We start from the raw sequence: 27,069 nt of genomic DNA, 5'->3' as shown, positions 1-27,069 counted from the left end.
AAATACGGCTTGTTTTCAATAGCTCACCTAGTGCCTGAATATCCTTCATACATCCTGTTTAAGGATAGCCACACCTAAGGCAAAAAGAATGTCTTCCTAATAAGGTGCTCTCAGGACAGCTTGAAAAAAAACTTTATTAAGACTGATCTAAGACCTCTTGTAGATCTGAGTGCATCATCTGCCAAAATGCTGTTTAACATGTTCAGTGTGTATTGATTTATGCATGACTTACAGCTTGCTAGCTTGTAAGATTCCCTTGCAGGGTTGAAGTTCTCTTTATTGGAAAAACAATAGATATCAGAAAGGGACTACAAAAGAGAGATAACATAGGTAGTGGGCTGAGCTGTGAGCAGGAGTCACCCTCTTGTATATTGCTGCTGAACCTTAGGCCCAGCCTATTTTTTTAGAGTAGGTATATGTTAGCTGGGTTTGATGTAGTCACACTTTACTGATGATTACATTCACAGGACCTGAATTACTGGTCATAGGTTCAGGAGAATCTACTGCCTAACTAGGCAAAAAAAAAAAAAGAAAGGCTAACATTAGAAAGGTAAGAGCATGCACCTTTTTTTGTATTAATACTGCAGAATATGTGGGAAAAAATGCTGTGCACATACGAACTCAAGTATACCATGTATCATGTATCATCATGTGAATAGTATGTGAGAAATCAAATCACAAATACTTTATGTAAGAATGAAACTTAACCCGAAAATGATATCTAAAGAATGATGTGGGGAAAATGTCACGTGGAATCACATCAAAAATTGTTTTAAGAATTTTGTTAATATAAGTTAATCAAATTGTATTCAAATTATACAATAAGATAATGACAAGCAAATTCTCTTCATGCAGAAAATGCAGAAATGAAATCAGCAACAAAATTTTAATTCTTTTCATCTACCTGAAAGTGCTGATTCAGAGGTTATTGTGCAACACAGACTAAATGTGTGATGTTGAAACCAGAGCACAGATATCTTTCTTTGTTTTCTTCACACAGGCCTTTTTTTGTGTTACTTTTTTATTTTTTTTGCCAACGCTGATATCAAGATGGGCAATAGGCAGTCTCTTACAATAACACACCCTGAGGTATCAAGCATTTATGTACATTTCTTTAAAAAATGACTGTGTTTGCACATATTCAATGATTGATTGGACTTCAATCAGATTGACTTTGTATCAGCTGTAGATGGCAAAGTCCCTGAACACTGAACAATGTTGTTGTTTCATTTAACAACACACTTTTACAGCAAGTTAGCTCCTGGATGCTACACTCTGTTGTTCTCCTTACTTTTGCTCTATAATACTATTTATGGGCATTTATATAACCCATGTACAAATTCAAAGTTTAAACGAAACTGAAAGTTGAGTTAAGAAAATGTACAAATAATTTTGACAGTGTATGTAGTTAGAGTTATCATTCTTTATGATCTTGAGCATAGTGATTACATTTCCTGATGAATTACCTGATGCTCAATTTTTATAACAAAATATATGTGATAGTCAAAGGTTTATGTTTCAATATTTCAAGAACATATCTCTTTTAACATAAAAAATCTATTTATTATTGTTTATTTATTAATTATTATTATTACATTTTTTTTTTTTTTTTACAGACAGACCACAATGAAAAAAAAGAACAAAATGACCAACCAAATGGGCATGCGGTATCTGGTTTGGATTTGACTGATGCTGGTAGGCACTTCATTGTCTCTTGAATTTAATGTTCGAGTTGTGTCTATGACTGTGTGTGTGTTGTATCGTTATTTGGGATGGGCTTTCCTTCTCACCCCTAAACTAGTGTTACCTGGTGTTACAATAGGTGTGTTCTTGGCTTTTTAAGTGGGCCATGATGTTGCTATACGAACTTCAGCTCGACCTTCATGACCGTAACACATAGAAACAGGGTCAAGATTAAGGTTGTTATTTGTCACTTACATATTACATACTAGTGAAAAGTTGTTTTCTCAGTTTCTCGTCTCAGAGTGCAACAACAAACAAAACATACGCAAGCACATTAAAATAAAATATTGTAACAAATATCAGAAGATATTATATACATTTTAGTCATTAGTATATCATTTAAAAAATACATTCCTGTAGAGTATATACAGGGCGTAGACTGGTGAGACCAAATATTGTTTGAGTTTCTCTTGTGCATACAACATCCAGCTCTGTAGGATTAGAATAAATAAACTGCATGAAGAATGTTGCCTTGAGAAAATATTGATGTTATGGAAGATTTTCAGGTGGAATCAGAGACTGCTTGGGTCTTTACCAATGACTCATAGTGTACAATTTTCCCTACTTGGAAGCACAGTACCAGTACATGTATCACTAGGCTCTGTGTACACTTGATAGTGTTGGATAATCAATTTGCCACTACTGGTAACACCTTTGGCAAAGCATTCATTAGGGAGTGGTTATCAGTCCCACAAAACTAGAGCTAGAGTTGAAGCATAGACCTCTTCAAAAATAAATACAATCATGAATGTAATGCAGCCATTTTGGGGTTAAGTGTTAGACATGGCATGCAAATAATGCATTAACTTGTGAATTACTGTTGACAGTGCAAGTATTTGACCACTTAATTATAGGTGAGTGCCAGACCGAGAGTGTGACACAAGAGCCCTAGTGCTATAGGTGTGCTACAGAAATTAGTCACGATACTGTCGTTCAATCGTGAGATATTGCAAGTTGCAGAAGACAAACTATGAATACTAATACAACAATGCACCACTTTTTTAAAATTCAGATACACCCTTCCACTCCCTGGTGGTCTAGTGGTTAGGATGCAGCCACTCTTAGTGCCGGTCCCAAGCCCGGATAAATGGGGAGGGTTGCGTTAGGAAGGGCATCCAGCATAAAAACATGTGCCAAATCAAACATGCGGATGATCCGCTGTGGCGACCCCTAATGGGAGAAGCCGAAAGAAAGAAAGATACACCCTTCCACAATAATACAATTTTCAAATCAGTCAATCATCTGGCTGTAACATAATACATTCAATCATTACATCAAGAGCTTCAGTTAATATCCACATCACACATCAGAATGGAGTGAAAATGGGATATCAGGACAAATGTTGTTTCTGAGGATGTTTGTTTTTTGTTACATAATATTCAAGATGCCCATTTTTATGATGGGTGCCATTAATTATGATATTAATTGTATATGCATGAGATTTCTTAATCTAAGCCATTATTTTTTTCCTCAACCCATGTTTTGTTGGATTGCCCTTTGTTTTTATTGACCTATTACTCACTTCTAGTGACCTGTGAGGCATCTAAACCTGCTCCCGTGACTTTCACATTTAACGTCAAACCAACACAAGCGTCAGTAGAAACCAATGGCACCAAAGCAAAAGCTACAACTGTGTCTGTGGAAGCAGTCAGTGCTACAACTGCATCAGTTGAAAAAGAAATCCCAGCAGAGTCCAGTACGCCAACCAAAGACACATCTAAACCAGCTGGTACTCCCAGCATGTTCAATAAGATGTTCAAGATGAAAACTGGGCCAGCTGATGTGGCAGCTGAAGTAGCTGAGAGCCAGAAATTTGTAAGTACATCACCTTATGAGTGTTAGTCCCACTGTAGGTATTCAATGTTGTTGAAAGGTATGTGCTGTATAGGTGAAACAGTCTCTATGTTGTCCCTATTTATACAGAATGCATATTTTAGATTGAAAACTCTTTGACAAATTACATATGTATATTTTCCACCCAAACAAAACTAATAAATCAAACGTTAGTTAGATGATATTTTCCATAGAATAAACGAAACAAACATAGAAGTTGAATTTACTGGCTTTAAAGTGAAGGTTTGCCTATGAATATTTTGTTATACATCCCATATAGCACAATAAATACCAATAAAATAATATTTACATTTAGTTATGCATCTTCAGTTACTTAAGTTTTCTCGATTTTAGACACCAACATCAGCATCAATAGAAACTAATGGCATCCAAGCAAAAGCTCCTTCTGTGACTGTGGATGCACCCGGTCTCCAAATCAGTGCTTCAACTGCATCAGCTGAGAAAGAAGTTTTAACAGAGTCCAGCACACCAGCCAAAGACACATCTAAACAAGCTGGAACTCCCAGCAAGTTCAATATGATGTTCAAGAAGAAGCCAGTGGCAGCTGATGTTGCAACTGAAGTAAAGATCGTCCCTGCAGTCTTGACAGAGAGCCAGAAATCTGTAAGTCCATCACCTCATGAGTGTTCTACATGTGTTTTACTTGTGTTATTTAATTCTGTTGAACGTTATGAGCGTATATGTGCCCTTTAGGAGAAAGCCTACGTTTTATCCCCATTTATTCATCGCTGCGGCCTGGTTTTGATTCCCGGTCAGCAAACCGACCCCAGACATTAGGGTTGCACAAGCCAGTGCACTTTTATTGCCGGTCCTAAACCCCGTTAAATGGGGAGGGTTGCGTTAGGAGGGGCTTCCAGCGTAAAAACGTGCCAAATCGAACATGCGGATCATGAATACGGATAATCCACTGTGGTGACCCCTAATGGGAGAAGCCGAAAGAAAGTTTATTTGGACTACAAAAAGATTTATCTGCCTTATAAGTGACACATATTTTCCACCAAACGAATTAATTAATGTCATCTTATGTAGATGATATTTTGTATTTATTTTTTATTAAAAAAATTACTCTGCACTTTCAGATACTAACCTTTCCTCAATTTTACAGACTCCAACACAAATATCAGTAGCAACTAATGGCATCCAAGCAAAAGCTCCTTCTGTGACTGTGGATGCAGCCGGTATCCAAATCAGTGCTTCAACTGCATCAGCTGAGAAAGAAGTTCCAACAGAGTCCAGCACACCAGCCAAAGACACATCTAAACAAGCTGGAACTCCCAGCAAGTTCAATATGATGTTCAAGAAGAAGCCAGTGGCAGCCGATGTTGCAACTGAAGTAAAGATCGTCCCTACAGTGCAGACGGAGAGCCAGAAATCTGTGAGTATATCACCTAATGAGTGTTATACATGTGTTTTACTTGTGTTATTTAATTATGTTGAGCATTATGAGTGTATATGTGCTCTATCGGAGAGAAAACAGCTTATATTTTATCCTCATTTATGTGGACTACATAAAGATTTATCTGCCTTACAAATGACGTGTTTTTCACCAAACAAATTAATTAATGTCAGCTTATGTAGATGATTTTTTTATTTATTTTTAATAGATACTTACCTTTCCTTAATTTTACAGACTCCAACACAAATATCAGTAGCAACTAATGGCATCCAAGCAAAAGCTCCTTCTGTGACTGTGGATGCAGCCGGTATCCAAATCAGTGCTTCAACTGCATCAGCTGAGAAAGAAGTTCCAACAGAGACCAGCACACCAGCCAAAGACACATCTAAACAAGCTGGAACTCCCAGCAAGTTCAATATGATGTTCAAGAAGAAGCCAGTGGCAGCCGATGTGGCAGCAGAAGTAGCTGAGAGCCAGAAATCTGTAAGTACATCCCCTTATGTGTGTTGGTCCTGTGTTCCCACTGTAGGTATTCAATGTTGTTGAAAGGTATGTGCTGTATAGGTGAAACAGTCTCTATGTTGTCCCTATTTATACAGAATGCATATTATAGATTAAGTGAATGTTTGCCTATGAATATTTTGTTATACATCCCATATAACACAATAAATACCAATAAAATAATATTTACATTTAGTTATGCATCTTCAGTTACTTAAGTTTCCTCGATTTTAGACACCAACATCAGCATCAATAAATACTAGTGGCATCCAAGCAAACATTCCGACTGTGACTGTGGATGCACCCGGTCTCCAAATCAGTGCTTCAACTGCATCAACTGAGAAAGAAGTTTCAACAGAGTCCAGCACACCAGCCAAAGACACATCTAAACAAGCTGGAACTCCCAGCAAGTTCAATATGATGTTCAAGAAGAAGCCAGTGGCAGCTGATGTTGCAGATGAAGTAAAGATCGTCCCTGCAGTCTTGACGGAGAGCCAGAAATCTGTAAGTCCATCACCTCATGAGTGTTCTACATGTGTTTTACTTGGGTTATTTAATTCTGTTGAACGTTATGAGCATATATGTGCCCTATCGGAGAAAACAGCCTACGTTTTATTTGAACTACATAAAGATTTATCTGCCTTATAAGTGACACATATTTTCCACCAAACAAATTAATTATTTTCAGTTTATGTAGATGATATTTTGTATTTATTTTTTATTTAAAAAAAAAAAAAACACAAAAATGTGCCAAATAGCATAATGCATAGTAATTAGTAATGTTAGAAATAAAACCAATGATGTACTATTTATACTGTTCTCTGCACTTTCAGATACTTACCTTTCCTCAATTTTACAGACTCCAACACAAATATCAGTAGCAACTAATGGCATTCAAGCAAAAGCTCCTTCTGTGACTGTGGATGCAACCGGTATCCAAATCAGTGCTTCAACTGCATCAGCTGAGAAAGAAGTTTCAACAGAGTCCAGCACACCAGCCAAAGACACATCTAAACAAGCTGGAACTCCCAGCAAGTTCAATATGATGTTCAAGAAGAAGCCTGGGGCAGCTGATGTTTCAACTGAAGTAAAGATCGTCCCTGCAGTGTTGACGGAGAGCCAAAAATCTGTAAATCCATCACCTAATGAGTGTTCTACATGTGTTTTACTTGTGTAATTTAAATTTGTTGAATGTTATGAGCGTATATGTGCTCTATCGGAGAAAACAGTCTACATTTTATCCCTATTTATGTGGACTACATAAACATTTATCTGCCTAATAAGTGACACGTATTTTCCACCAAACAAATATATTTGTCAGCTTATGTAGATGATTTTTTATTTATTTTTTATAGAAAAATTTGCCAAATAGCATAATGCATAGTAAGTAGTAATGTTATTAGAAATAACACCAATGATGTACTATTTATACTGTTCTATGCACTTTTAGATACTTACCTTTCCTCAATTTTACAGACTCCTCCACAAGTATCAGTAAAAACTAATGGCATCCAAGCAAAAGCTCCTTCCGTGTCTGTGGATGCAGCTGGTATCCAAATCAGTGCTTCAACTCCATCAGCTGAGAAAGAAGTTCCAACAGAGTCCAGCACACCAGCCAAAGACACATCTAAACAAGCTGGAACTCCCAGCAAGTTCAATATGATGTTCAAGAAGAAGCCAGTGGCAGCTGATGTTTCAACTGAAGTAAAGATCGTCCCTGCAGTGTTGAAGTTCATCTTTTCATGAGTGTTATACATGTGTTTTACTTGTGTTATTTAATTCTGTTGAACGTTATGAGCGTATATGTGCTCTATCGGAGAGAAAACAGCCAATGTTTTATCCTATTTATTTGGACTAAATAAACATTTATCTGCCTTATAAGTGACACATATTTTACACCTAACAAATTAATTAATGTCAGCCTATGTAGATGATATTTAATTTATTTTTAATAGAAAAAAAACACAAAATGTGCCAAATAGCATAATACATAGTAAGTAGTAATGTTAGAAATAACACCATTGATGTACTATTTATACCGTTATATGCACTTTCAGATACTTACCTTTCCTCAATTTTACAGACTCCGACACAAATATCAGTAGCAACTAATGGCATCCAAGCAAAAGCTCCTTCCGTGTCTGTGGATGCAGCCGGTATCCAAATCAGTGCTTCAACTGCATCAGCTGAGAAAGAAGTTCCAACAGAGACCAGCACACCAGCCAAAGACACATCTAAACAAGCTGGAACTCCCAGCAAGTTCAATATGATGTTCAAGAAGAAGCCCGGGGCAGCTGATGTGGCAGCAGAAGTAGCTGAGAGCCAGCAATCTGTAAGTTCATCCCCTTATGTGTGTTAGTCCTGTGTTCCCACTGTAGGTATTCAATGTTGTTGAAAGGTATGTGCTGTATAGGTGAAACAGTCTCTATGTTGTCCCTATTTATACAGAATGCATATTATAGATTAAAAACTCTTTGACAAATGACATATGTATATTTTCCACCCAAACAAAACTAATAAATCTAACGTTAGTTAGAGGATATTTTCCATAGAATAAAATAAACAAACATAGAAGTTGAATTTACTGGCTTTGAAGTGAAGGTTTGCCTATGAATATTTTGTTATACATCCCATATAGCACAATAAATACCAATAAAATAATATTTACATTTAGTTATGCATCTTCAGTTACTTAAGTTTCCTCGATTTTAGACACCAACATCAGCATCAATAAATACTAATGGCATCCAAGCAAACATTCCGACTGTGACTGTGGATGCACCCGGTCTCCAAATCAGTGCTTCAACTGCATCAACTGAGAAAGAAGTTTCAACAGAGTCCAGCACACCAGCCAAAGACACATCTAAACAAGCTGGAACTCCCAGCAAGTTCAATATGATGTTCAAGAAGAAGCCTGGGGCAGCTGATGTTGCAGATGAAGTAAAGATCGTCCCTGCAGTGTTGAAGTCCATCACCTCATGAGTGTTATACATGTGTTTTACTTGTGTTGTTTAATTCTGTTGTATGTTAGGAGCGTATATTTGCTCTATGGGAGAAAACAGGCTAAGTTTTATCCCTATTTATTTGGACTACATAAACATTTATCTGCCTTATAAGTGACATATTTTCCACCAAACAAATTAATTAATGTCAGCTTATGTAGAGGATATTGAATTTATTTTTAATAAATAAATAAAAAACACAAAAATGTGGCAAATAGCATAATACATAGTAAGTAGTAATGGTATTAGAAATAACACAAATGATGTACTATTTATACCGTTATATGCACTTTCAGATACTTACCTTTCCTCAATTTTACAGACTCCTCCACAAATATCAGTTGCAACTAATGGCATCCAAGCAAAAGCTCCTTCTGTGACTGTGGATGCAACCGGTATCCAAATCAGTGCTTCAACTCCATCAGCTGAGAAAGAAGTTCCAACAGAGTCCAGCACACCAGCCAAAGACACATCTAAACAAGCTGGAACTCCCAGCAAGTTCAATATGATGTTCAAGAAGAAGCCAGTGGCAGCTGATGTTGCAGATGAAGTAAAGATCGTCCCTGCAGCGTTGACGGAGAGCCAGAAATCTGTAAGTCCATCACCTTATGAGTGTTATACATGTTTTTTACTTGTGTTATTTAATTCAGTTGAACGTTATGAGCGTATATGTGCTCAATCGGAGAAAACAGCCTACGTTTTATTTGGACTACATAAACATTTATTTGCCTTATAAGTGACATATTTTCCACCAAACAAATTAATTAATTTCAGCTTATGTAGATGATATTTTGTATTTATTTATTTATTTTTAATTACTATGCACTTTCAGATACTTACCTTTCCTCCATTTTACAGATTCCTACACAAGTATCAGTAACAAATAATGGAATCCAAGCAAAAGCTCCTTCTGTGACTGTGGATGCAGCCGGTATCCAAATCAGTGCTTCAACTCTGTCAGCTGAGAAAGAAACCCCAGCAGAGTCTGGCACAGCAGCCAAAGACACACCAAAACAAGCTGGAACTCCCAGCATGTTCAATAAGATGTTCAAGAAGAAGCCCGGGGCAGCTGATGTGGCAGCAGAGGTAACAATCCTCCCTGCAGAGAAGACGGAGAGCCAGAAATGTAACGTAAGTGCATCATTTAATGAGTGCTAAAAGTGTAGGTAGTTTAGTGGTTGGGATGTAAGGCTACTGATCAGAAGGTTGTGCGTTCAAGTACCAGCACCTTTGTGCTACCAGTGCTGGACCATTGAGCAAGGCCCTTACCTTTCGAATGGCTCAGTTGAATATAATAAACAATTGTTGCTCTGGATAAAGTAGTTTTGTGTACCTAAGGTTATAATTATAGGCTTTATTTTCAATATTATTAAATATTTTTTTTAAATATCACAATAATTTTTTTCAATTTGCCCTCAGTATTAGAGAATATAAAAAAAAAAAAAAAGTTTTAATGGGCATATCGGTTTGATAATGAGTCAAATTATTGGCAGAAGAAAAGTCTATTCAAAACTTCTGAATCTATTTAGATTCTTGTCTTATTACATTAACCGCACTGTAAATCTTTCTCTCACTATCTCTTTCTGTCTAATTCTACCTCTCACATGATGCTGTGCCCTACATTTAACATACCGATTGTATAATAACATCATTACCAGTTGGTGTATGATGATGATGTCCGAATATACAGTGGGTACGGAAAGTATTCAGACCCCCTTAAATTTTTCACTCTTTGTTATATTGCAGCCATTTGCTAAAATCATTTAGGTTCATTCTTCTTCCTCATGAATGTACACATAGCACCCCATACTGACAGAAAAACACAGAATTGTTGACATTGTTGCAGATTTATTAAAAAAGAAAAACTGAAATATCACATGGTCCTAAGTATTCAGACCCTTTGCTCAGTATTTAGTAGAAGCCCCCTTTTGATCTAATACAGCCAGGAGTCTTTTTGGGAAAGATGCAACAAGTCTTTCACACCTGGATTTGGGGATCCTCTGCCATTCCTCCTTGCAGGTCCTCTCCAGTTCTGTCAGGTTGGATGGTAAACGTTGCTGGACAGCCATTTTAAGGTCTCTCCAGAGATGCTCAATTGGGTTTAAGTCAGGGCTCTGGCTGGGCCATTCAAGAACAGTCACGGAGTTGTTGTGAAGCCACTCCTTCGTTATTTTAGCTGTGTGCTTAGGGTCATTGTCTTGTTGGAAGGTAAACCTTCGGCCCAGTCTGAGGTCCAGAGCACTCTGGAGAAGGTTTTTGTCCAGGATATCCCTGTACTTGGCTGCATTCATTTTTCCCTCGATTGCAATCAGTCGTCCTGTCCCTGCAGCTGAAAAACACCCCCACAGCATGATGCGGCCACCACCATGCTTCACTGTTGGGACTGTATTGGACAGGTGATGAGCAGTGCCTGGTTTTCTACACACATACCGCTTAGAATTAAGGCCAAAAAGTTCTATTTTGGTCTCATCAGACCAGAGAATCTTATTTCTCACCATCTTGGAGTCCTTCAGGTGTTTTTTGGCAAACTCCATGCGGGCTTTCAGGTGTCTTACACTGAGGAGAGGCTTCCGTCGGGCCACTCTGCCATAAAGCCCCGACTGGTGAAGGGCTGCAGTGATGGTTGACTTTCTACAACTTTCTCCCATCTCCTGACTGCATCTCTGGAGCTCAGCCACAGTAATCTTTGGGTTCTTCTTTACCTCTCTCACCAAGGCTCTTCTCCCCCGATAGATCAGTTTGGCTGGGCGGCCAGCTCTAGGAAGGGTTCTGGTCGTCCCAAACGTCTTCCATTTGAGGATTATGGAGGCCACTGTGCTCTTAGGAACCTTAAGTGCAGCAGAAATCTTTTTGTAACCTTGGCCAGATCTGTGCCTTGCCACAATTCTGTCTCTGAGCTCTTCAGGCAGTTCCTTTGACCTCATGATTCTCATTTGCTCTGACATGCATTGTGATCTGGAAGGTCTTATATAGACCGGTGTGTGGCTTTCCTAATCAAGTCCAATCAGTATAATCAAACACAGCTGGACTCAAATGAAGGTGTAAAACCATCTCAAGGATGATCAGAAGAAATGGAAAGCACCTGAGTTAAATATATGAGTGTCACAGCAAAGGGTCTGAATACTTAGGACCATGTGATATTTCAGTTTTTCTTTTTTAATAAATCTGCAACAATGTCAACAATTCTGTGTTTTTCTGTCAGTATGGGGTGCAGTGTGTACATTCATGAGGAAGAAGAATGAACTTAAATGATTTTAGCAAATGGCTGCAATATAACAAAGAGTGAAAAATTTAAGGGGGTCTGAATACTTTCCGTACCCACTGTACATTTCTTGCCAAAATCCAACCTAGATGATCAAGAATGTTTCACAAGAATGCTTTAATTGACAAACGATAAAACAATGCTGCAAATTTAGATTTAAAAGGAAAGCATGCACACTAATATTATGTGGAACCATCTTAAATTAATTGTATAATATTATAAAAAAAAATAATGCTATTGTTAATATTTTAAGGCAATAGTACTCAATATTGCACCGTGGCTTCAAAAGCTTAATTCTAAACACAAATTCTGCTCAGTTGAAGCAACAGTGTTAAATTCTTTGTAATCTGCAAAAGGAAAATGTATCAAATGTCATCAATTGTGCAGTAAAGTGTAAAGAGGCACCGGAGTGTGTGAACGAAACAGTGCCAAAAGCGAAATCACAGAAACTCACCTCACCTCACTTCACACACACCTAATAGTATTCAAATGCTACAAATATTTTTTTTCATTTATGCATCCAAATAGAATCTCAGGTAAAACAAGCACACTGAAAAAGTTTTTAAAGTCTTAACCCATGTCACTCTTTTATACATATAAAAGTAAACGTTTATAAATGTTTACTTAAAGTCAAATACAGGAGAGATTCACATTAATTTTAGTTACATATGGACAATAAGTAATTAGTTAAACATATTAGCTCAGGTACCTACAAATGTTTGTCCCTGTGGTGTATTACAGAAGAAGTTCCTAATATTTTTTTCTTAATTAAAGCATTAAGAAATATTCTCACAAGCTATTTTTCATAATTGTATATTAAGAAACAAAAATTAAATTATATGATACAATACTTTGTATATATATATATATATATATATATATATATATATATATATATATATATATATATATATATATATATATATATATATATATATATATAATAAAATGCAAAGGAAGTCCCCAGAATGTTGATTATCGGCTTTAAATTTTATTTGATACTAAATAATATTCTATATTATAATATAAAATAATTCAGCTAAAAGTATTTTTCATAAACACATTAAAAAACTATTTAAAAAAAATGAATACCAATGATCAATCTGTAAAAAAAATAAAGGCACCTGTAGGTTTTATGCTCATTACACAAGCTTAAGATTTTCTGTAAATGTGAAAATTAGTGGTTTCATAAGGAGTTATCTCTGTGTAATAATTTGCAATTCTTCACATATACTGTTTTCTGAAGTCTACACTAATGAATTAACACTGTTTTCTACATGCTACACTAGAGATCCACATAAAGGTATTTTCAATTCACGTGTATGCTGATCCCTCATTTTAAAAGGAAACAGTCACACAGAATATAGAAGACAACAAAGAAGATGCTGATGATGTGTTGTCCTCTGACACCGATTCTGAAATGATGGAAGCTGCTGAGAAGTTGACTCTGCAGCTGATTGCGTCCATTCAGTGTGATACTACACAGAACACTCACAGTGATGTAGGTGCTGGATTAACTAAAGCTGGATTGATGGACATTAAGAATCCAAAGAATGAGACTGACCCTTCTGAGTGCAGTGAAGAGGAAACCTGGGTGCTTATTGAAAGCCCAGTGTGTGCAGTTGATTCAGCAGAAAACACGTGGCTGTTTTGTAAGTTACAGTCTATGTGCATTGAGACTGTGGAAGACTTTTCCTGTAAGCCGGTCAGCATTAATATCCATACTAAAAGAGGATCCATTTGGATAAGAATTGATGTTGGCTCTAGCATGGACAATGACACAAAATGTGACGATGAGGCTAGTTTCGACCTGGACTCTGTAGAGGTCATATCGATGACAGAGGAAGAACAGCTCACCACTGATATCCCAGGCGAGGACGATGAGTGGAGATGCGTAAGTCTGACGTCTCCCAAAAAACGCATGGAATCTTGGATTTGAACTTAAAAATGGAGATCTGTTGCATGGATGAACTCACAGCATGAAGCAATTCACCAATGAACTACCATGTAATCTATTAATAATCTATCAAACCGTCAAGCTCACTTAAGAATATGATAGTTTACTAAAAAATACAAGAACACAACAAATCTGATTTTAAGCAAACAGAGTCAACTGTTTTACACTAATGCTGAGGAACATCTTGAAGCAATTTTTACAATATTTAAGGGTTTGAGGCTAATCTTATAAATCATTAAACTAAACCGTGACTGAGATTTATTCCGTTTAAAAATGTACTATCAATTCAAATAGCTAATTATATATTAATTATACTATACAAACTTGAATTGTTTGAATTGTGTCAACGAAATAAAGATGATTTACAGTAGCAACACTGGCATGCATGGTAGACACACACAGGCCTTAAGTCCAGTACATTGCTGAATATCAATGAGTGAGGGGGAAAAAGCAGGCATTAATGAAAGGGTGATTGTTGCCCGGAGCCCCGAGTAGGCAGAGGCATGGCTGGAATTGTGCAGTGCTTCAATGCACCGATTAACAGCTACTGCGCATCAGCTGTAGGGCCGTAACACGTTCGCAGGCACTAATTCTCTGCGTTTGTCTATAGGAGCCTACAGACATAAAGGCGAGTCCACAAGCTGACAAGGAACCACAGAACGAAGCTCTCGTACTCAGCACCACCGTGGTCACACAAGACAGCAACCAATCTGAGCAGACCGGCGCCGAGGAAAAGTCAGTTATGAACTTTTTTAAAACATTTGTAAGTACATTTTTGTTCTTACTTAGTCCAATATGCAGCTATTTACACGGTAGATGTTTAATGTGGAACGAGGAATGTCAGGAAATTATTATTCGATTAATTCCTTTTTTTTTTTTATTAAGAATATGCAGGGTTCATAATGCCTTTCATTTGGCCCTTGAATCAAATACAAGCTCTGAACGTGCTTTAAAAAGAGTAAATACGAATACTTTGCTCAGTTTTATGCTTATAGGTACTAATAATGTTCATGAATGATTTTTCAAATGACTTTTATATGGAGCAAGAATTACAAGAATTTTATATGGAACAGTCATCATATGTCTGAAGTGATTTATATTGCTACGATGCAAAGAAAAATGTAAATGATAAATGAAATAATGAAAATGAAATAAATTTCCTGTGCCCCGTATCCTACTCCCTCCAGCTGCTTTTCTGTAGATTTATCATTTCTTGACTGCCCTGAAGTTGATCTCTTTCAAAATAAAAACTATTCTCTGGCTCTGTGCTAAATCACGCCTTTAAACGTGTCAGAATGTGGCAGCCTTTTGTTTTGCTGCATAATGCGTGCTCACAAGAGAGGTCTGTGTATTTGGAAGTAGTGATGGGCTGTGATAAAGCATGGGAAGGCCTACGCCATCTCTAGAGGACAATGGCTGACTCAATGCTAGAGACCATGTTCACTGTGAGCTCTGCCATGGAGCCCTTTGTGTGTTGGTGGTTCAAGTGAGAATTGACAGTGAGATATGGCACTAAAAAAAAATGTTAGGTTGTTAATTTTTTTATTTTTATAGAAATGTATCCCAGTTGTATAGCCCAAGAATGATCATTCTGTACAATACCAGTTGTAGATGTAAAGGCAAAGGATTACCGGATGGAGTTTACTACATTAAGTAATGAATTTAAATACCTCTAGACATGCTGTAGTAGGAAGTAATAGATAGTGTGGTATGGAGTTGATCCCCTAACAGCATGTCCCAAAGGGTTATACAAGATTTTATTTCTCTTATAACACTTATAACAACTTTTTTGTAATAAATATCACTATCATTTATAGTTAGTTCTTGTTAGTACTTGTATTATAGCAGTGGTCCCCTCACTGTTCCGTTTTTAAAGTTAATAAGATAATGGAATATAATTGTCATGTTAGTAACTTCAACTGTCCTGAAGACTTTCCATATTGGAAATCGCTCACACCCAAAATTCATATCTATACTAAGCACTTTATCATATTGATGATTATATTGTGATTTGTGTATCTTTAATAAATACCATCACATTTTATATGCTTACTATCAGGCTTGGATTATGAAAAATATCATATACTCCCTGGGATTGAGTCGTTACTATAGAAACACTAAGCACATTGATATAAACCTACAACTCTCAATTTCAACAGCGCCATGGCACAAAATGCAATATTTCTCAAATTTTTTCAGTTACCCAAACATTCTTCTTTACATTTAAAGGTGACTTCAACCAAAACGACAAAAGAAGCCACGCCTAGTCCTGATGTCTTAAAAGAACAGGTAAAAAGCTGAACATACCTCAATTGCACCATTAGAGATTCTAGATCATTCACAAAAGCACTTTTTTTGCATGCAAATTTAAGGCTAATACAATATTTTCATGCAAATGTCTTTTTTTTCCCTCTCATAGTAATTGTGTCAGCTTCTCTGACTGTGTGATTCTTATTTGTGCGTTGTTGCACTTTCTGTGTGGTTAATGAGCTTTCACAGATTTTTTATTCCTTCACTGCTGACGTTATTGGCACTATTAATTTTCTTCAGTTGCTTAGTCAGATCTGTTTCCTACAGTTCAATTTGCCCGAATTAATGCGTCGTGATAGACCGCGACCCCTGAAGACAGCCATTTTGCTTCTTGATAGTCATTTATAGAAATCCTCAGCCGGCTGATTATTCCCTTATCAGGCGAAAAAGAAAGGTGAAGTTTTAGGACTTGTCGAGCTGGAACTACTGTATGTGTTTGTCTTTTATAAATGAATCCTGCTGTGTCAGGGCCTTCTCGACTAGCAGCTGAATCAAAAGAAGAGCCTTCTACAAACAATGCCTCCACATGCCTCCCAGCATGACATCAAACCAAAGCCCTGGGACAAAAAGACTAACAGAAACATGCTGTATATTGTTTGAGTCTGTGTACATTTTGCAAAGAAACAAAAAAAAAATACTTTCAGTTTTTTTTTTGTGTGTGTTTCTTTTTTTCAATGTGCAGTCACAGAAAGAAACTCCACCAGCTCCTGCTGCAAATGTAAGAAGCTCCTTCCGAAATATTGTTAAACCCGGACGGGGAATTAAAAATTGTGCTCCAATTTTTCAAATGTCTGTCTCACAAGGTACAAGAAGCATCAAAGGTCCCCCCTCCTCCACCGCCAGCACCACCCAAGATGGAGAGTAAAGCAGAACCAGCTGTAAAGAAAGAACAGGCCCCTGCGGTAGAAGTAGCAGCAGCAGCAGCCAAAGAACCAGAAGCCCAAAGCAAGGCCAAAACTAAAGACAGTCCCTTCAGCAAAATCTTCCGTTCAAAGGTAGACACCTATCTGCTATTCAAATATACAAAACATCTTTAAAAAAATGCCTTCAGTTTCCATATTGTTATAAAGAACAGTTTGTGATAGGTTATTAGATGATTTTTTTTTTTATTTACTATGACACACTATAACAAAATAATGTGAATTTGAGGCATTGCTCGGAAAAGTGATGTCAAAAATACAATCAACTGGTGGAGCCAGTGTGCCTGCCAAGACATCGTCAGCGGTAAACAAGAGCAACACACTTAACAGGACTTACCCATTCAGTTTTCTCCACTTTTTTTTGCCATTGGGTTTATTAATTGCATCCGTTCACCCGTTCAGTGGCCTATCCTTTTATCTTTATATATACTTTTCATTGCAATTTTTATTCCCACAGGTCTTAAAGGAGTCTATACATGTCTGTGCCATGAAAATGAGACATAAAAAACCCACCAATGACAATGAACAAAGAGGCTTCATTGCAGTGGCATCGTTCTGACAGCAGCCATTACCTCATGTTATTACTGTTGGCCCACTAAACCATGAACATTGGGTTTTCATTCAAGCAATCTCATCCAGCTTTAAAAATGACGTTACAGTTATTGATAGAGAGACAATGTATATCCAAGCAGCTTAGTTAGTGTTCATATGAGTGGTTATTTTTCTAGTTTCATGCCTAGTTAATCCAAATATTTGCTTGCCTACAGTCTGAGGTGAAGGAGGAAGCAAAGCCAGTTGAGATACAGGTAAATAAGTTCAGCATTGTTTCAATGGGTTTAGCTGTTCGCCAATCAAATTCTTTGTCTCCTTTTTTACCTACATTTTTGAATTTGGGTCTTTCAAATGGTTCTTCGGGTCTCTTATTCCGGCTGCAAAAGACAATTCTGTTTGTTTTTCACTGTATTGACTTCACTGCTTCCTCTTGCAGTACCACTGTTAATCTTGTTCCTCTTTCCTATCTCCTCTTGTTCATTTCCTTCTTCATGAGCCTTGTTTCTTTTCATATGAGTAAGCTTTCTTCTGCTCCCTATTTAAGGTAGATGCATCCAAGGCTAGCACCCTCGAGGTCAGCGCCAAACCCGAACATCCTCCAGCACCCAAACCAGAAGAGAAGAAAGCAGAAAAGAAGCCCTCACCTTTTGCTAACTTGCTCAAACCAAAGGTAAATACACTCAAAGGCAAAAACACACAACAAACTCTAAACACTCACAAAACGTGATATAAGTGATTGCATGAAGTAAAAATGACTTTGTATGAATTTGAGGTACTGCTAGGCCAAGTGAGCTCTAAGATCCATGCGGCTGCATCGAGCGCCTCAGCCAGCATCACCCTTGGTGCTAGAGGAGCGGTAAATTCCTAGTACCTTGTGGCCATTTTTGTTTGTTAACATTGCCTGAACTAAAAAAAAAGAGTTGCAGCTGTCGCGTTAACTCCTGATTAGATTTTGTGCCTCTTTTCCATTGTCAAATGCTTGATTTTGACTTCATTATGGCGTGTTCCTGTTTAATAACACACACCAGGACTACTTTGTGTCAGATTTATGACCAATAACCCCTGTATTTGATGCAAAACTTAAGTCTTCTTATAGCAACAATTTTCCCTTGACTTTTCTTATCACATTAATACATTTTTTGTTCTGTTGTCATGTTCTCCGATTACTTCAAAGCCTTTGCTTTGTAAAGACACATTGAGCTGTAAACCATTGAGGTTGTGATTTGTGAAATGCACGATATGCCGATTTTTATGGCGATTTCTTTTAGGCTACAGAGTCCAAGAAGCAAACCCCTGCAGCCCCAACTGCACCTGCAGATGCTGCACCAAGCACCAAGGCCAAAGAAGAACCCAAACAAGCTGCTCCTGCTGCTCCAGCTGCGACCTCTGCAGACAACAAGTCGGTGGGGAGTACAGATAATTCTTCACCCAGCACCTCCCGCAAACTAGAGAAAAGGAACTCCATCCATCTGTTCTTTAAAAACTTGGTAAAGTAAAAAAAAAAAAAAAAAAAACCTCGTTCAACACAAACACAAGTAGCTGCTATTGTTAAAAAAGATTAGGTACATGTCAGGCATTGCCTTAACATTTCATTGTATAATTGTCCAAGTAACGGATTTTACAACACAGCAATATTAAAACACAATATTAAGGACAGTAGAATATTTATTTTTTTATTAATTTCAATTGTACACATAATAATATTACAAATATTTTGTATTTTGCAGTGTGTACAAAGTCTCTGTACACGAAAATGGAGAAAAAAGAGCTTTTTTCCAGCATTTATTGCGTAATTAAGATCTTTTCAGCTTTACCCAAAACGTCATTCAATTTAGTTAAATTCTTTGCGTAATGCTTTCAACAATAGGTCCAAAAGCAGCTTTACAGAGATAAAGAGGTTATAAAGTTGGAAAGTCCTTGTAAGTTTATCCCTAATGAGTAAACCAGTGGTGACTGTGGCAAGGAAAAACTCCCTGAGATGGTATTAGGAAGAAACCTTGAAAGGAACCAGACTCAAAAAGGATCCATCATCATTTGGGAGGCAACGAATGTCTATTTATTAAAATTCTAATAGGAAACATTAGATAAATTCCTTCAGGATGGAGGATGTAAATATGTCTTACAATATTTATCACACAGGATTATAATATCTACTTTCCTAATTGTATCCTACAATATTGTAATAGCTCATACTGCTTATTAAATTGTTTAACTGAGTTATAACAGCATTGCCTTACTCAAACAAGGAATAAAACATGACAGGGTGTGCCTTTAGAGAGAAATTATCAACGGCAGGAGTGTTTATTAATGAAAGGATGACACGTTATTATTTGTAATTTATGATTATGTTTATATGTCCACAAAACTAGTTTGTTCCTGATCTCAGCTTGTGTTATAGCATGTTATAGCAGCTAGAAATCCCCATACTGGATTCTCTTCATTTTAAGAAATAACAGCATTGCAATAGAAGCATTGCATTTTGAACAAATCATAATCGAGCATTGAAAAGCACTGAGGTATCAATTTATTATGAAATGCATATATGTATGTTAATACGATTAATATTATATTGTAGAGCTTTATCGGCAGGTTATAGGTCTGGTTGAGTGGGATATATTATATTATATATAAATATGTAAAGCCCTGTGAATTTTTGAGCAACAGTAGCAAGCCCTAACCACTAGGTGACCTCATGTGGCAAAAATAGTCATGTAAACCGAGCCATTATTGTTACTGCTGTTCCAAAAAAGGTCTTAATTATACCTGGTTCCTCTACACATTTCACAAAGTTTTACATGGTAAAAAAAAAAAAAAAGAAGAGGAAGAAGATTACAGTAGTATCTAAAGAATTCAAGATTCAAACTATATAGTCATATGCACAGGAACCAGTTACATCATACAATGAAATTCTTATTCTGTGAATCCCCCAAGCAGCCTATGACATACATTAGGGGCAAAATAGACAAAAACAGAAGACATAAATGACAAATGTACAAAGTTAGGATAGTGCAAATTCAGGAAACAGAAGTGTGTGCATGTATAACGTGGGTAAGAAAGGCATGGGCAAAGTCCTGCAGAGGTAGATTGGGTCCATGCTGGTATTCCTATTGTAAAAGGGTCTGTGTGTGTGTGTGTGTGTGTGTGTGTGTGTGTGTGTGTGTGTGTGTGTGTGTGTGTGTGTGTGTGTGTGTGTGTGTGTGTGTGTGTGTGTGCAAAGTATGCAGAGGTAGTCTGAAGAACAAAGAAACAACAGTAGTCATATTTTCCAATAGTTTGCAAATTGAGTGATTTACTATTTTCTCATCTCTGTATTATGTCAATGGAAAATACAAAATAACCCCTAAAAAAAAGAACAGGAAAGGAAGCAAAGCTATCAGTCATAGTGCTAGAGGTGTGCTTGAGTGAGTGAGGACATGTTTGAGCTGGATGTGGAAAGAAAGCTTATTTAAATAAGAATCTAGTTGTCAGACAGGTTGTGTTCAGTTGCGCTCAAGGCTGTGAAACTCACCAGAAGCACATATTAAAGCTAAATCTCCATCTGCTTGTGCCTTTCTGATTTTTTCTCAGGGTCAAAAGCGCCACTCTGACGCTGGAGTGCAAACGGAGCCCGTTGCACCGGAGAAGGCCAAATAAAAACCTTGCCTTAGTTCCATCGTCTGCACAGAAAACACGCTTTGCTTGTACATAGGAATCCTTATTTGAATGTCCTGACCAGAGACCAGGGATTAATTCCTATTTAATCTCCACTACTTAGGTGAACTGAGAACTAAAGTATCATAAAACTCGCCATTCCAATGATTCGTTCCCGTCTCCATGGGTTGACCTTAAATACGATCACATGATCAGTAATGGTTAAAGGTTTGCAAGATGTATGTTGAGATTGCGCTAAAAATACTTAAGGCTTTGCATGTTATGCAAGATATTTCTTTAAAGAAAGTGTGATGGAAAAAAGCAGAAAATAAGGCATTATGCAACATTACAATGACATGTTCTTTTGATTCCTTTTTAAAAGCGAACATTATGGTAAAAGTCGACTCCTGTCTATACTGTCACATTTAACTCCTCGTGGATGGTCTTTAGCACATGAAGGATGTATTTACAACCATTGTCTTTGTTTCCAGCTTCTGTATTTTTTTTAAACATGGGATTTCTAAGCATCCTGGTGCACAATAATCATTCATAAGGCTGTTAAAACAATTTGCAAAACCCTCCATTACGCCGTCTTGTCAGAAGTCGTTCACTTGTTGTTTTGTGGTAACAATGCTTAAGTGGTGTCTCTTAAAACCCATTGCCAATTGCTTTTATTTAATGCTTTTGCATATGTAATGTAATACTATTGCTTTATTCAGGTTTAAATAGTGAATACGATTGTTATTAGGCACTTCCTCTTTTTTGTGGTACTACTTAAAACATATACTATCTGTAACTAAGTCTTTACTAACTACATGGAATATACTGATATTGTTAATATGAAGGGGGGGGGGGGGGGGGAGTATCCATCTGGTTTCTCTCTGAATTCTCACTAGCTTTATTGCAGATCCAGTTTTTTCGCTTGCTGTGCAATGTTATGGAGTATGAGAATTTTCTGTCTGCTCTGCCTATACATTTATACAAGAGACTGTCCTGATTTCGCACGTTCGACATTTTTTATCAAACATTATTTCCGAATTTAAGAGACACAGACTTGCATTACTTCCTTTTTTTTTTTTTTTTGCCTGTAATCAACTAATGTCAAAAAAATTTTAATCTGTCTCTGTAATTGCAATTGTAATTATGCATTCTTTGTTAATAAAATGTTAGGGAACAATATGGTGGACATTTTTTATTCATTCCTCAATTCCTACAAACCAATGTGTCTGATCAATACATTTGTCAGGCATTGTAATCCCATGAAATTAAACTCCCATGTAAATAAAAGCACTTTGATTAGGGCTAAAGAACTATATTGTCAGTGTTATCAGCTGCAGTGTAATAAAGGCAGTGAGGCCATTGCAGGGGGGGGTGGCAGTAGGCCTGGAGGCCCCCATGTCAGTGTTAATGTGTGTCACAGCCAGAATTGCCTCTCTGTTTGATAAAGAGAGAGAGAAAGAGAAGGAGAGAGAGAGGCAGCAGGCATCAGATTTCAAGACCCTAGGGGTCCCAAACCACTTTATGAATAATGGAACCTGTTATATTTCCAAATTAGTACGAATTCCAGCAAAGGGTGGTTGAGCTAGAGCGCAATCCTATGAAATTGTATGGGCTCAATCGTAATTTGTGGCCGTGTGGTCATGAATCACATGAATGATTAAAATATAGATTGGCAGGAAGTTAGCAAAAGTTCACAATTAATAGCGAACACACATACGTCAGGGTGCAACAAATAGTGTGCGTCAGTCGGCTCAAAATTGGAGAAAAAAAAAAGATAGGGATAAAAAAAGTATCTGCACGCGAATACTTATTCATACACTTTGTTTTACAGCATGGTGTCTGAGAGTCTTACTTTCCAAACCACATCCTGTGTGTAAGTTGAACTTCATTCAACCACAGTTATTCATGTAGATATTTATTTTCTATGTATGCATTCTAAGGAACCATAATAGTAAATTTTGATGCTGAGAATTTTGTTTCCCCCATTTTTTTGTTTGTTTGATTGTTTTTTGTTGTTGTTGGGTTTTTTTTTCCACCAGCGAGGTTTTTCCGTAAAGCAAAAGGACACATCCATTAAAAAAAGTCAGCGTATGCTGCCAAGCCTGAGTGCTCATCCAAAGCCAGTATGCACAATGGAAGGGAGAGTGAGATGGCTCGGCCTTTTAGCTCAACAGCATTTACCCCCACTTGTCATGTCAGAGTGCATCCAGCAGCAGCGTTTCCATTTCAAAAGCCGCCTGTTTGGGCTTGAGCTGCAACTTCAGTGTTAGATTTGCAGAACAAAGGACTCGCTTGGCCCCTAACCTGTCGCATTTGTTCTAAGGTTTCATTCTTCCTGTGCTTATTGCTAATTTCTCTGACCTTTTTAAAAAAAAAAAAAAAAAAAATCTGCAGACAGAAGTGAAAATTAAACTGTGATGTGAAAGAATAAAACTGCTATAACCAACCAATATAAATCATTTATATGTCAAAGGTTATAATTATATCATTCAGCACAGGCAATTTATCCGTATCTGTGTATGTTGTGTATCCCTTATTGCGATGCTGTGTTTTTGGGTTTGAAAGAACCATATCATTTAGTCATCCTAATCATTTGGTTCCTCCTTCATCGTTTCGTTTTTTTTATTAAATTACAGAATAATATTCCATATTTATGTATAGGTTGACTTTATTTCTCCTTTTTGCTTCTTTTGGAGCTCATAAAAACATAATAATAATAATAATAATAATAATAATAATAATAATAATAATAATAATAATAAATATTAGCATGTTATCCAGGAGACATTCCATTCCAAGCAGGCAATGGCAAGAGTTAAAGGGAAAACAATGAAGTCAGCTGCTCCTGACACATCAAGACAAAACCAGACTTCACCACACACACACACACACACACACACACACACACACACACACACACACACACACACACACACACACAACACACACACACACACACACACATGTCTCACAGGCAGCCATTACACATGAGCTACTCATTGAATATGCAATCACACTCACACTGAACACAAAGGTTTTAGCAACACAGAGCTAAGTGTTCAATCTAAAATGCTACCAATATATTATTTAATACAACCACAATAGAATAGAATAGAATAGAATAGAATAGAATAGAATAGAAAAGAATAGAATAGAATAGAATAGAATAGAATAGAATGCACACAAACTTTATTTAATCAACCAATACTTTTTCAGTAAAATTTGTGAGTAAGCATTTTTATTGTACAATTTTAAGACTAACATGGTACAATGTAGATGTATTTTATACATACCTACAGAATAAAATAGACTGGTGTAGAAAAGATTGCAGTAATATATTCATTCAAAAGTAAATCTTATATCTATTTCTAGATACAGTACATCTCAGTGCTTTTATTCTACCTGGAGTATTAACAAACATATTCTTTCATCTTACATATCCTTTTTCTCCCCCTTAATCTAATCAATGAAAAGAAATAAGAACACACGCTGTTCTATATCATGCTTTTGTAGCCTACTGATTCGAGCAGCTATTCATGCTGATTTAATCCCCGAGGGAATCCACCCCCTCCCCTGTGGCCCGACTGTGACAACTTCACACTCGCTGAAAAGAACAATTCCGCTGTGCTGTCATGCTACAGTCACATAAATACATAAAATATGTCACATGCGATCCTTGGCCAGTTTTGGATTTGACTGGATGATGATTGTTCACCAGTGTCAATACGTACACACAGAATCAGGCATCATGGCTGCCAAGAGAAATGTTTAGCTAAATGAATCTCCAGCCTGGATATGGCATTGTTGCTCACTTGTTTATCATGACCTCTTCAGTAAATGCTAGGTAACTCCAATTGTATGCTCTCCAGCAAAACACTCACATGCTGTAATGTATATGATAAACATTTTGGCTGAATATAAAATTATATATATATATATATATATATATATATATATATATATATATATATATATATATATATATATATATATATATATATATATATATATATATACACACACACTATACTATTGTTCTTTAAGGAAAGCTCACAGACATTAAAATAAGGTTGATATTTTTCTTCCTCTTCCACTTGACGTTAATTAATTACCTAACTATAGCCATTTAGTCATTAGCAACTTTCAGCTATTGTTACACAAACAACTATTTGAGCAATATTCTATCTTTTATATATCATTTATATCTTGAGTATGTCTTTTATTTACTGATACCTGCTTCTTTTGTTTTGTTTTTTACAACTACACATATCTTTTTCAGCCAGGTTCAACCCCCAAAAAGATAATAACCCCATTCCAGATTACTAGCTGCTCACAGAGCTTTTGTGGTGCCGCAACAATAGCAAATGAGCAGGAGGCCTCGGTATGTCACATGTGCTGCCTTTGATTACTGTTCTAGACTTTGTTTGTATGACCGAAACTCAGGAAGAAGCAAGAATTCTCCAAAAGGTAAAAGGGATCAACACTTTGTTTGAAAGCAAGTCCAATGTCCAGATCATGCAGAGCAATCCCTGCAGCCAAAAAACAATTAGTTACAATAGGAAGTAATAGGTTTTTGCAGTTATAAGGTGAACTCTGAAAACCGATCTAATTGTATAAATATATATATTATCACACATATATAATAAACTTTAAGTTTAGGAACATAAACTCACATTGTTGCCTGCACTAAATATTACACCTCACAAGCTGTATACCATTTTTATGAGCTTAAGCAATAACAACAAACGTTGTTATGAACTAATGTTCGAGTGTCTTAGGTTTGTTCAACCCATATTATACACAGCACAAGTTAGTTTAGCTCATCAAGGTGGGGTTTTTTTTCATATGCTGACTAACATGTCCATGATGTGGATTTGGTCGACTTATCTCCTCCCCGGCAGCTGCAGCCATTGCCTAAGAGCTCCCTCTTTCTTCCGAGAAAAGACAGTAGCAAGTCATGAGCTTGTAAAAAAAAAGAAAAATGAATAGCAACAACACAGCATTTACTCAAACTGCACGTTCTTCAATGGAATTACTGTAGCGAGCAATGAATGGCAGGTTTTGATTTGGAAGCAGACATTTCTGCTTGTCATCAAAGAGATACTATATAAACCAGCATAATGGGGTATTTGTAGTGTCAGTAAGATGTTAAGACTAAGTAAATCCTTTGGTGTACATACTTCCTCTTTCTTTTAAGTTAATTATATTTGCTGTAGTGCACTTATTGTAATCTGTTCTCTCATTATATTAAAAACATCCTATAAAAACATTATTTTAAAAACATGTTTATTTTGTGTATTCTCTTTAGAACTTTAAAACTACATTGCAAAATCTAGATTTTTTTAGAATTTTTTTGTGTGCTTTATCTTATTACATCGTTGTAGCCTTTAACTATCCATTACATATTTCGTTCTGCCTTTCTGATAGAAATGAAGCGCCAGTGTAAAAATAAGAAACTGTTATAGCACTAAAAATGGAATAGATCAAAATGAAGGCCTTATTAAAAAATAGGCAACAGTGTGGTAAATGAGAAAAAATTATATTCCCAGGTAATGTATAAATGATAAATACAAAAAGTATCTTGTTTAAATGGTTTACATATACACAGTAATTGATACAAACGAGAGTTTGTTGTTCACTGCAACTAATCGTTCTCCTGGCTAGGTTTTTTTTGGCTTGGGTATGGGGTGAGAAAATGGGAAAACCTGAAGGACAAGTGGAAAACATGCTCAAAGACTACACAGTAACCCGAGCTCAGGACCAAACTGGGGACTCCGGGACACACGTAACACTTATCACTCCTTCACAGTATTGATGGACAGAATCGTATTATGTTGGATCAACATCTATCCTTGAAGATATAATGAATAAAGGAATAGCTTAGAATACTGTACCGGCTATTGTTGCCTATCTATTGTTATATTATTGTTGTATATCTATTA

At 36.6% G+C, this 27,069-nt stretch overlaps 1 protein-coding gene and 1 long non-coding RNA gene across 4 annotated transcripts; one reads left to right on the top strand and one right to left on the bottom strand.

The window, feature by feature from the left end:
• The first annotated feature begins 76 nt into the window (after window positions 1–76).
• Window positions 77–22,304, top strand: bcas1 (brain enriched myelin associated protein 1). Of its 3 annotated transcripts, XM_083570464.1 has the most exons (23): window positions 77–550; window positions 1,001–1,089; window positions 1,617–1,695; window positions 3,272–3,558; window positions 3,931–4,200; window positions 4,703–4,972; window positions 5,228–5,476; window positions 5,729–5,998; window positions 6,354–6,623; window positions 6,971–7,198; window positions 7,578–7,826; window positions 8,207–8,434; window positions 8,819–9,088; window positions 9,355–9,627; window positions 14,326–14,478; window positions 15,945–16,004; window positions 16,708–16,743; window positions 16,829–17,020; window positions 17,713–17,751; window positions 18,042–18,167; window positions 18,270–18,353; window positions 18,766–18,984; window positions 21,065–22,304. In XM_083570464.1, the coding sequence occupies exons 2-23, from the start codon at window positions 1,051–1,053 to the stop codon at window positions 21,128–21,130; spliced, it is 3,957 nt and encodes a 1,318-aa protein (XP_083426590.1). In that variant the 5' UTR covers window positions 77–550; window positions 1,001–1,050; the 3' UTR covers window positions 21,131–22,304. The 3 variants fall into 3 exon arrangements, with proteins under 3 accessions (XP_083426590.1, XP_083426592.1, XP_083426591.1); XM_083570465.1 differs by lacking the exon at window positions 1,001–1,089 and having other exon boundaries at window positions 149–550; window positions 1,621–1,695; XM_083570466.1 differs by lacking the exons at window positions 6,971–7,198; window positions 7,578–7,826; window positions 8,207–8,434.
• On the bottom strand, window positions 8,682–9,367 carry LOC310742046. The gene is made up of 2 exons (XR_014538126.1): window positions 9,337–9,367; window positions 8,682–8,800 (listed from the first exon to the last, which is right to left on the bottom strand). It is a non-coding gene; the product is annotated as an uncharacterized lncRNA (long non-coding RNA).
• Window positions 22,305–27,069: the final 4,765 nt, after the last annotated feature.

The sequence above is a fragment of the Silurus aristotelis genome (genome assembly GCF_946808225.1).
Source record: "Silurus aristotelis genome assembly, chromosome: 19".
Taxonomy (NCBI): Eukaryota; Metazoa; Chordata; class Actinopteri; order Siluriformes; family Siluridae; genus Silurus; species Silurus aristotelis.
This window is presented reverse-complemented; position numbering and strand designations above follow the sequence as displayed.

What these genes read in the sequence shown, in the direction of transcription:
- bcas1 (XM_083570464.1), top strand. Translation starts at nt 1,051, where the DNA reads ATGGGCAATAGGCAGTCTCTTACAATAACACACCCTGAG. An exon ending in TGACAGAGAGCCAGAAATCT is followed by an intron (nt 4,201 to 4,702) that starts GTAAGTCCATCA and finishes TCAATTTTACAG; the next exon opens with ACTCCAACACAAATATCAGT. An exon ending in TGAACTTTTTTAAAACATTT is followed by an intron (nt 14,479 to 15,944) that starts GTAAGTACATTT and finishes TTACATTTAAAG; the next exon opens with GTGACTTCAACCAAAACGAC.